The 10408-nt window shown below is 48.8% G+C and overlaps 1 protein-coding gene and 1 pseudogene across 1 annotated transcript; both read right to left on the bottom strand.

The window, feature by feature from the left end:
* Positions 1 to 2127: 2127 nt before the first annotated feature.
* Positions 2128 to 2790, bottom strand: LOC102913313 (cytochrome b-c1 complex subunit 7 pseudogene; annotated as a pseudogene).
* A 1394-nt stretch (positions 2791 to 4184) lies between these two features.
* On the bottom strand, positions 4185 to 9704 carry Saysd1 (SAYSVFN motif domain containing 1). Its single transcript, XM_006984818.4, has 2 exons — positions 9458 to 9704; positions 4185 to 4718 (listed from the first exon to the last, which is right to left on the bottom strand). The coding sequence occupies exons 1-2, from the start codon at positions 9665 to 9667 to the stop codon at positions 4392 to 4394; spliced, it is 537 nt and encodes a 178-aa protein (XP_006984880.1). The 5' UTR covers positions 9668 to 9704; the 3' UTR covers positions 4185 to 4391.
* Positions 9705 to 10408: the final 704 nt, after the last annotated feature.

Below are 10408 nucleotides of genomic sequence, written 5' to 3'. Positions count from 1 at the left end.
GAGAGAGAGAGAGAGAGAGAGAGAGAGAGAGAGAGAGAGAGAGAGAGAGAGAGACAGGGACACAGAGACAGAGACAGAGACAGAGACAGAGAAACAGAGACAGAGATTTCTGTGTCTGAGACACCTCTCCCAGCATACCCGTCCCCTCTGACATGGTTCTCTGTGCACTAAGCTTTTTGAGAACAAGGTCTAAATCTTTGGTCCAAATGCTCAGTGTTTCAAAATAAAAGTGTAACAGAAACCAAAGTGTTGAGTTCAAATCTCACCTTCTTTAGTTTGGTGACCAATGTTTCTGTTAGCTCTGTAGGTTCCTAAGAGCTGTGCCCCAGTCCCCTTGAGCTCAGAAGTGGACAGGGAACTACAAGGCTGCCTGCTAACCTTGGGGAGGGGCTGCTGTCTTATCTTAAAATATGTATATAGTAAATCACTGCTGGGAGCTTTTAGAGCCTTTCCAGAACCTATGAAGAGGTCTTTACTCAAATCTTGAAGTGGGAAAAAATGTCTGAAGAAAAAACAAACAAACAAACAAACAAACAAACAAACAAACAAACAAAAAACCCAGCACACTGGTTCTAAGAAGCATCCCAGAGGGTTTTCCTCTTAACATAAACGATCAAGTATGTAGGTCAGGCTGCAGCAACTCTGCACTGCCCCCTGGTGGCACCATGATCCTCGGGCTTCTGCCCTACCCCTTTATCCATTCTGTGGCTCTTCTCCATCCCAATATGCTCTTTGTGTGTCATGACCAGAGAACCTCCAAATATTTGCTGGAGTGTCAAGAACCTATTGCATTGTTCCCATTTTCCTTGCTTCTGCCCAAATGAGGATGGCGAGTTTGCCCAACTGTGTAACTTCCTCTCTGTAGCAGACCCAGGTGCCTAATCGGATGGCGCAAAGCAACCAGAAGACAATAGTGACAGCCTCCCGTGCTCGATGCACAGTCCCAGTGGCATGAAATCATTCTTGGTAAAAAATCCCCAACCTGAAGCCCCCAGAGGGGGCCCATGGTGAATGAAGGAGACTGTTCCGGGGACATCATTCCTTTGACTGAGCCCGAGAGAGGGAGAAGAGAGAACTCGTGGCCCACCAGCTTGCAGGACAGAGTCCGGGGGCTCCCGGGGGCCCTGAGATTGGAGTAAGGAGGAATGAACCTTGGTGGCAGGAAGAGCAGCTGGAGTTCTCCCAGGACACAAATTCCTGAAGAAGCACCTGGGCCTTGTAACTGGACTCCTCCTTGGGGTCATTAGTGACCCATCATCTTTACTTGGGAATAAATGTGGCCCTGCCTGTGGACAGACCAGGCCAGATACTGTGAGAAAGAGCAAAACCAATATGCCTGTAAGACACTGAAGGTGACAGAGACAACCATTCCCACATGCAACTCCGGCAGCGACGTCCTCTCTCTGGTGACAGAGCTGCCTTTAACGGCAGTCTCATTTGGGACTATTGGTAAAGCCTCAAGTGGAAGTTCTGAGACCCACAGGTCTAAATTCAGAAAATTGAGACTCCCTGCCAAGCGTGTGACTGGCTCACCCCCCACTTTCCCTAGAGGTGAGCAAGAGTGTGCAATGGGGTTGTGACTGGCAAGGTCTGCGTGTTTCCTATCATAGCCAGGAGCCTAGGAGGGTGCCAGGACTCAATGAACAAGAGATAAACTTAGATAAAACTAAGAATGTGTCTCATAGATAGAACATATAAGGAGGAACAAAAGAATTAACACTAGACCTCCACGATTTAATTACTATTTCAGGTATTAAAGTTACCTTCGGGAGCTGGGGAGATGGAAGGCTCAGCAATTAGGAGAGCCCGCTGCTCTTCCAGAAGACCCAAGGTTTCTCCTTGGCATCCTCACTGGGAGGCTCACAACAGCCTGTAGTTCTAAAACTGAGGGACCCAATGTCCTCCTTTGGCCTCTGTGGGCACCAGCAAACACACGTGCACACACACAGACACAAAGTTACCTTCATAGTGTAAGAGTTATAGCTTGCATTATGCTTACTTGTAGCTTAGTGAAAAATTGCTGAAGTGTAGATGGACTTTTGTGAGCTCACACAAAAAAAATGACATGGAGACTTCTTATTAATTATGAAAGCTCAGCCTTAGCTTAGGCTTGTTTCTAACTAGCTCTTTTTTTTATGGTTACAATAGACATTTATTTAAAGAGAGGCCTCTGCAGAGCAAATAATTCTTAAATTGTGATTCAAGTTGAAACTTCATAAAAACATGCTAAGACCAGGCACATCCACAGATCTCAACTACAAGATCACTTCTTCGTCCATTCTTCTCTTTTCTTTCCCGAATAACCTCTTTCAGATAGGGTTCAAGGTAGAATTTGTCCTGTTCTACCTCCTCATATTTTGTCCACTGCTCCTTAGGCAAGATCTGATGCCTCATAGTCAGGTCCAGAGCTCTCTTAATTCGAAACATTCTGTCATTATAAATATTCTCAGGAAGCCTTCTTATGGTTTCTTTCACATCTTCAATCTCGTATATTGTATCATCTTGCATTAACCCCAGTTTGTTGAATCCTGCAGCATTATAATACCATTTTTGAAAACCAGCCAGCCACTTGCTTGACACTGTAACAGCAGGTCGGCCCGCCATTTTGACCTGAGCATCTCTAACTAGCTCTTATAACCTAAATTAACCCGTATTTTTTAATCTATGTCCTTCCACACGTTTGTTACCTCATCTCCATTATGTCCACCCTGTTTCCTCTCCATCTGGCTAGTGACTCCACCTTTCTTCTTCCCAGAGTGCTCTCTGTCCAGAAGTCCCACCTATACCTCCTGCCCAGCTATTGACTGTAGCCCCCCACCCCCTTAGCTTTTTATTAAACCAATCTCAGTGACATATCTTTACACAGTGTGATGGAATATTCTGCAACACTGAAGGAATCAGTAATTTCTTAAAACCTTAAGTTTGAACAAAATTGGAGTCTTTTTATTCAACAGTGTGACTCACAGAAAAGGTGTGTGTGGCCCAAGTTCAATGAACCTAAACTCCACCACTGTGCCGGAAGAGGAAATAGCACCCACACCAGGCGCGGAGGCTGCTGTCTCCACAGCTGCCGACCAGAGCCACAGGCAGAGACTCCTTACTCTACATCAGCACATGAGAGGCAGAATGTTCACTAAAGGTGTACAAGGCTCCAGTATATAAACCAGAACCACAAAAGTGTGAGTTCAAGGCCAGCCTGGGCCACAGGAGACCCTTCCAAAAATACCTAAAAGAAAATGAAACATGACCCAAGCAAGTCATTCCAGAGAGTCCTATTACCTAGCCCTTCCCCTCTGCACACACTCAAGAATGTCTCTTGATGGACTTAGCATTAATAGCCTCTTATCAAATCCCCACCACTGGGGCTGGAAAGATGGCTCAGCAGTTAAGATCACTGGCTGCTCTTGCAGATGACCCAGTTCCCAGAACCCACAAGGCAGCTCACAACCATCTGTAACTCCAATTCTAGGGGATTGGACACCCTCTTCTTGGCCTCCATAGGTACCAGGCACACATGTGGTGCACACACATGCAGACAAACAAGTAAGTCTTTTCTTATCTCTAATATTGACTTTGTCCTGCTGAGACTCTGTCTCTTCTTTCCCAAGTAGGGAGAGAGCAGCGACATGATGAAAGATGTGATGGGCAGTGTTGGGACCTGCTTATGGAAAGTATCCTCAAGATATTTCACATTTCAATGGCACTGATGGCTGAAAAGAGAGGATACAAGACACAAACAAACTTCTGAAAACTTGCAACTTAAAGCTTTTGGAAAAATAATTCTGTAAATTTTCTTGAAGGGCTGGAGAGAGGGCTCAGTGGTTAAGAGCACTTGTTGTTTTTGCAGAGAACCTGGGTTCAGTTCCCAGTACCTATATAGTGGCTCACAACCATCTATAATTCAAGTTCCAGAGGCTCTGATGCCCCCTTTTGACCTCTGAGGGTACCAGGCACATTCAAGCAAAACACTCACACATTTGAAAAGAAGAAGACTGAGACCAGTCCCCCTGGCTGGCCTGGAATATGGCTGAGTAAATATTTAAATATCTTAAAAGAGCATGTGGGTGTTATACAGAGCCCCGGTGTGCCTACTCATCCATCTAATCACTGGGCAAACCAGAGGACCGCACAGTGCATCTGTAACATGCCACTATCACCACCCTCCAATAATGAGACAAAGCAGCCTCCTTCTTCCATGGCTTTATAAACTGCACCAGCCCCACAGTGAGTGTCTTTTAGAAAATGTCACCAAAATCAAAGAGGAGTCCAAAAAGGAAACTGCAGCAGATGAGGAGGAAGTGGAGGGTGTGGCAGTCACAAGGCCACCCTGTAAGCTGTCCTCTGTCCTCTGGAGTCCATGCTCGAGGCTAGGAGGACCAGCTGAGGTGGGTCTACCTCCCCCGTGGGGGCCTGAGTTGTAACTCGCGCTCCAGCTGCTCTGCAGTCAGGGTGCCCTGGATGGCTTCACAGCCGGGGTTGAACACAGAGTAGGCGCTCTTCTCCCCTTCTTTCCTCTCTCCGGGACCCCGAGTCCCTACGTACATCCAATAGAACATAGACAGGACAAAGTAAGCCAGGCCAAATTCCAGTTCCACAAACAGACCCAGCAGGACCAGCCAGAGGAGAACCTTCAAGAAGGTGATGTTGGTCAGGAGAGACTGGTGTCGGGACGAAGGCAGAGGGACCGCTGGGCTCTGTGGGGGCTGCTGGGCTGCTTCCTAGGACACACAAGCAAACAGAAGTAAGAATGGGAGGGTAATGGAGCTGAGAGGATCCAACTAATCGGGAAAGGCAGAACTTACTGCTCTAGGAAGGCTGCTGGCTTACTGATTTCTATCTGTTGCCTTCCTCTCTAAAGCAATCATTGCCAGAGAGCTTAGGCACCCGGGTCCAAACAAACCAACACTGATGGGCACCCAGCAAGATGTGAGCCCACAGAAACCTGAGAGCACTGGGATGGGACCCATTCATGGGAACCACCTCTTCAGATTAGCTAGCTGCTAACAAAACCTACTTTGTGCCCCAACAGAACCTGACCAGAAATTGATAATGCAGCAGCTGCAGGAGTTATCTCCCAGTGACAGTCAACACACTTTTGCAGATTTGATTAGATGAGCTCAAATATCCAGGGTGACTCGGTTCTAAAATGGAGACCACACCCAAAACAGAAAACAAAAATCCCTTTCACGTGTTTAAACAAACCATGATGGCCATTATGGCCATTACCATCCTGCACCACACTATCCTTATCCAGGTCCTCATTGCTCATTCCCAGGCCTGGGAAGCATCTTCTAACTAGACTCCTTGCCTCCTCTCTCTCTCCAGTCCCCAAGCCAGCCTGTGTACAACTGCTTGATGAGTTCTCGAGATCACCATCATCCTGCAGCCCACACATCTGCAGGAAAATCCTATTGCCTGCAGTTAAACTTCAAAGTTCTTAGGGGGAAGACCCAGTGCCAGATGCTAAGGGAAGCCCCTGGGTAGGTGGCTTTAGGGGCTTTGCCTCCACTATTTTCTAAGGTTTTAAGAGTCTCTTTTTGATACATAGCAAGAAATGGGTTTTATATTGCAGCCCAGTCCACGGGTGCAATGGTAACCAACATCAGCACTATCTGCCTGGAAAAACATTCTTACATTCCAAATTATTCTTCAACAACTCTTAAAGGGAACGAGAGCCTATGCTGATTTTACTATCCATGAATGGGTCATGACTTGCATCTTGAAAACCTTTTTATTTAATTGGGTGCTCCAGAGGGGGTGGTAGGCAAAAGGTGTGAGACAGAAAGAGTTAATGGAACAAACTGTCAAAGGGGCAAAGCCAGGGGCACATGTGGAAAGTCCTGTGACTGAGGAGAACTGTGTCTAGTGCTCATTCAGTTTGCCTGTCGACAACCGCAATGTGCACAGCATTTGTGGTTGGACGGTGCTCACAGGCATGGCTCAGGCGACACATCTCCATGCCCCCAGGAGCAAGCTGCTTCCTACCTGAGGGCCCTTTGCAGAGGGAGACAAAGGCAGAGAGACAAACCAAAAGTGAGACTGGGGGCGGGGCACAGCAGAGGATGACATCAGGTGTCAATTCAGTGGCTTTCCACGTCTATTTTTCACACAGGGTCTCTCACTGAACCTGGATGTCACCAATCAGGATCGACCGGCCGGCCAGAGAACTCCGGGACTCTCCGGTCTCTGCCTTCTCAGTGCTAAGACTACAATGCGCCAAGCTGAGCTTTATTATGTGGGTGTGGGGCTGCACGGTCCTCATGCTTGCACGAGCTAGCTCTTAGCTCCAGAAAGAACATCTGAGCAGTGGGCCCTCTGAACCAGGACTGGAGGTCAGGAGTTGCAGACCAGGATGGGGAATGAACCCCCAGGGCTGAATTGCTGAACTAGGGACTTTCTAGGACAGGGCCAGAGGAGGGAGCAAGTTTCCAAGGGATTAAACAGTTACACGCCTTTTAACCACAACATGACAGGACCTTATCATCTGGGGGACTACTTTCCTCCAAGAAAACTTGGGCAGAGGGAGATGAAGGGCATGGGTATTTACCAAAGAATACTGAAAGGAAGCTATTACAAAACAGAAGGCTAAAGAAATCTCCAGTGGCCCAGCGAACAACACAATTACTAGGTAGCGATGGGTTGTGACTTATAAAATTGTAATGAGAACTTTGTACCAGGGCAAACCCAGGTAGGGTAATAGTCAGTGAAAATGAACCTGAAGCCGAGTCCCTTAAGAAAGGCAGAGGTCAGTGCCAGTCCATCCCAGCGTTTGCTCTCTTCAATTTCTGTGTTTGAAGAAGGAGGCTTTCTCGAGTTGAGCTTCTCTAGGCTCAACTCCATATTCCTTCAGAAATGAGACACCCAGTCAAGAGTGTCTGTGTGGGTCAGACGTTGCCTTTAAACTGGAGCGGGGAGAGCAGTGGAAAAGAGGAGGAGAGATGCATTCTCAAGCCTGTTTACTGAGGCCTAATCAACAGTTATCCATAGACACCTGAGCTGTACAAACTGCACCAGAGGAGATGGATGGTTGAGTGGGAAACCTGAATACTGTACAGAGAATATGGAGTCAAAACTGAGCAGCCCTATGCTATTAAAGGAATTTCCTTAAACTAGATACAGTGCAGTTGGTGGGGGCACTAGAGAAGCCAGGAATACTAAACATGCAGGGGCGTCTCCTCACTGGAGGAAATAAATACAGGCATCCCATCCAGAAAGCTGGGAGTACTGTTAACTACCCGGTGACCTTCTGCTACTTGTGGAGACAGACCTCATCTAAAATCCCCAGAACGATTATCTCAGATTCTCCCTCCCTAGACCTTTATCTTTAGCTTCCAGTTAAAAGAACCCATCCTTAGGGGAGGTGTCACAGTACTTTATAGCCTGCTGACCTCAATTAGATGTTATCTCAATTAAATGTTATCTCAATTAGAGACCACTCCAGATCCTAAGCTCTTAAGCTAGAGAATCCATCCATCTTCATGGTCACATGTACTTTGTAAAGGAGTTTTTATGTAGTCACACCTTAAACTTTACTGTGTACCTGGAATTGGAATGATTGCCTGGAAACCTATCTCTAAATTTTATTGTGTTTAAATATGCCTACAATAAACCACCTGGCATCAGATTTCCCAAAATGTGATCCATGTTGATAGAGTCAATCTGAACATAGACTCCTGAGTGCTATGATTACAGGCATGTACTGCTACTCTACCATTTCGTTTTTTGGGGGGTGGTCCTGAAGACAGAACCTAGGGCCTTAAACATGTTAGTCAAGGGCTCTACTCCTGATTTATATTCCTGTGTTCATTTATTTATTCATCCTTTTTAGCAGTGCTGGAGGTCGAACCTAGTACATCATGCATGTAAAAGAAGTATTCTACCACTGAGCTACAACTCCAGCTCTTAAACTTTTTAAAAAAATTCTGAGACAGGGTCAAAGTCAGGCCTTGAACCTGCCTCAGTCTCCTGAGTAGCTAAGATTACAGGCCTTCACTATTAAAGGAAATCCCCCAATCCCAAACCAGGGCCATAAAACAGGCCAAGACTTCAAAACACCTGCCACTCATGGAATTCGGGAAAGCTGCCCACCCCATAACATGCACTGGGACCCAGAGGTCTCACCCTGAGCCCAGAGGTTGTACAAGCAAGCTGATTTCAAAAACTAAAAAAGCAGTTTATCCAGAAACTGGCAAAGCCAGGCTCTCCCCAGCCCCTTCCTTGGCACTCCATGGCAGGTTCCCCTGTGCCCTCAGACACTGAGCTGCAGAGTTCAGGTGTGCCAACTTCTTAGACCACTAAAAGTCTGCTCTCACTGTTCAGAGGCCAACTGGGTCTACTCTTCCATTTCCTCGGCTGACTTCTTGCAGCTGCCAGACCCAGCCGTATGTATGTATCTGGATCTTTTTATGCTGACCAGAAGCTAAAGCCTTGTGACTGCTGAAAAGGATAGTGTGTTGGTTAGTTTCTTGTCAACTTGACCCAAACTAGAGTCTTCTGGGAAGAAGGAATCTCAATTGAGAAATGGGATTGCCTGCAGGCAAGTCTACATCCTGTAAACTAAAATAAGCCCTTTCCTCCCCAGGTGGCTTTTGGTTATGGCGTTTATCACAGTAACAGAAGCCAAGCCAGGACACAGATTTCCCCCTTGGAGCGTTTCATATTTGCACCCCAACTTTCCCATCTCACAGGCAAGCCTCCCTGCCAGGACACTCCTGAGAACTCCAAGATGGCACAAAGAGATTCAAGTGGGCTATTACACTCGCAATAATCACTCACAATTACACTTGAATACCCTTCTCTAGTCCAAGAGCAGCGTGCAAACCCATGTACACCACCGCAGGCAGTTACAGTGACCACACTTGGGAAAGTTTTGTAGTCAAACCCCATTTTCCCCAGGCCTGACCGACCCTGCTTAGCTTCAGAAATCAGTTGCATTCAGAGTGGTATGGTCATAGCCTCAAACTTCCTTTTCCTCCCTCCGAATTCCATTTCTAAAACACAAGCTACCTGAGACACTGGCTACCTCCACCTAAGGTGTGAATAGAGCGAGGCCTTAATCACTGCCACTTTTGATCAATGACCAATTAGCCCTTTTACCCTCCACTAGCAGAGGACTGCAGCTGTTTCTCGGAGCCACGTGGCATCTCTACTATCAACTCGCTGTGAACAACTAACTCAAGAGTGGAGAGGCTTCTTTCTTCGAGGTCCCAAACCTTCGCGTTCTCTTTGCAATTAGTTGCTGCACAGGACCGTGTCTGGGAAGAAAAACAGCAAGGCCATGTGTCACGTGCTGACACACATTGAGGAAATGCGGTGTTCAGCCACTGGGCAGGCGGAAGACAGAGCTCACAGCAGAAGGTAGGCCTTTGAGCGACAGAAGCCGTGGGCGTGGCTTGTGCGGGGTGGGGCGTGGCCCGGCGCGGAGGCGGAGCTTCAAGGTGCCGGCCTCTCTCCTCACCTGAACCTGGCTGGGCCGGGCCCGCGTAATGGCAGGGCTTGCTTTCCCCGTCAGGAAGCGTCGCAGCCAGCCCGGGGCTGCCTTTGGGGTCGCCGCCGCTGGCTCCGCCTTCGCTGCTGAGGTCTGCTCGCCCTGGCTCGTCGTGGAGGGCTGGGCCACCAGCGCGGCCCGTTTGCGGGCCTCCCGGAACTCTGCTAACCTCTGTTCCATGGCGCGCGCGCCCGCCCGCCCGCCCGCTCTCTCGGAGCGCGTGCTCGGGGGCCCCGCCTCGGCCGCCGTGCGCCTGCGCGGGTGGATCTCCGTGGCGCCTGCGCACTCCCGCCGCGCCCGGAGTCTGCCCAGGGTTTGTGACGTCCCGCGGGACGGCCTGTACTGCAGCAATTTCTCTCTCCCGACGCTCGTGGACGACGCGTCCATCTTCTCGGGCTCAACTCTGAGGACCGCCGTGGGTTCCTGGCTCTTGCTCGGGCCGCAGAACTAAGTGCCGACGCGTTTGCGCCTCACCTCGGCCCAGTCGTCCCCACCGTCCCGCCTCCGGTTCCGGGGAGAACGCGGGAGCCAGGGGTCAGCACCCCAGTGAGAAAACCATCTCGGGGCGTGGGAGGAGGCCGGTGGTCTCTGGAAAGTTCCCCACGTCGGGAAGGCAGGGTGCTTCCGACCTTCTTCCGTTAAGGGGCTATACCAGCCTCGCTGAGGCTTGGGCACACCTCCATTTATTATTTATTATGTGTGTATGATGTTATTTTGCTCGCTACACTAGAGAGGTGCGTGACAAGTCAGAAATGTAAAACAAGCAAACTTAAAAACACAAATATAGAAGTGGGACTCAAAATTCTGAGTGTAAGAGCCAGAGAGAGGTAGGAGGGGGCCCGGACTGAGACAGTGCCTTCTGGCCATCGCGGGACCAGGCACTCCTGAGCTATGGTTGCCTGCACAAGATGAAGCTAGCCA

This window comes from Peromyscus maniculatus, chromosome 9 (genome assembly GCF_049852395.1).
Source record: "Peromyscus maniculatus bairdii isolate BWxNUB_F1_BW_parent chromosome 9, HU_Pman_BW_mat_3.1, whole genome shotgun sequence".
Classification (NCBI taxonomy): domain Eukaryota; kingdom Metazoa; phylum Chordata; class Mammalia; order Rodentia; family Cricetidae; genus Peromyscus; species Peromyscus maniculatus.
This window is presented reverse-complemented; position numbering and strand designations above follow the sequence as displayed.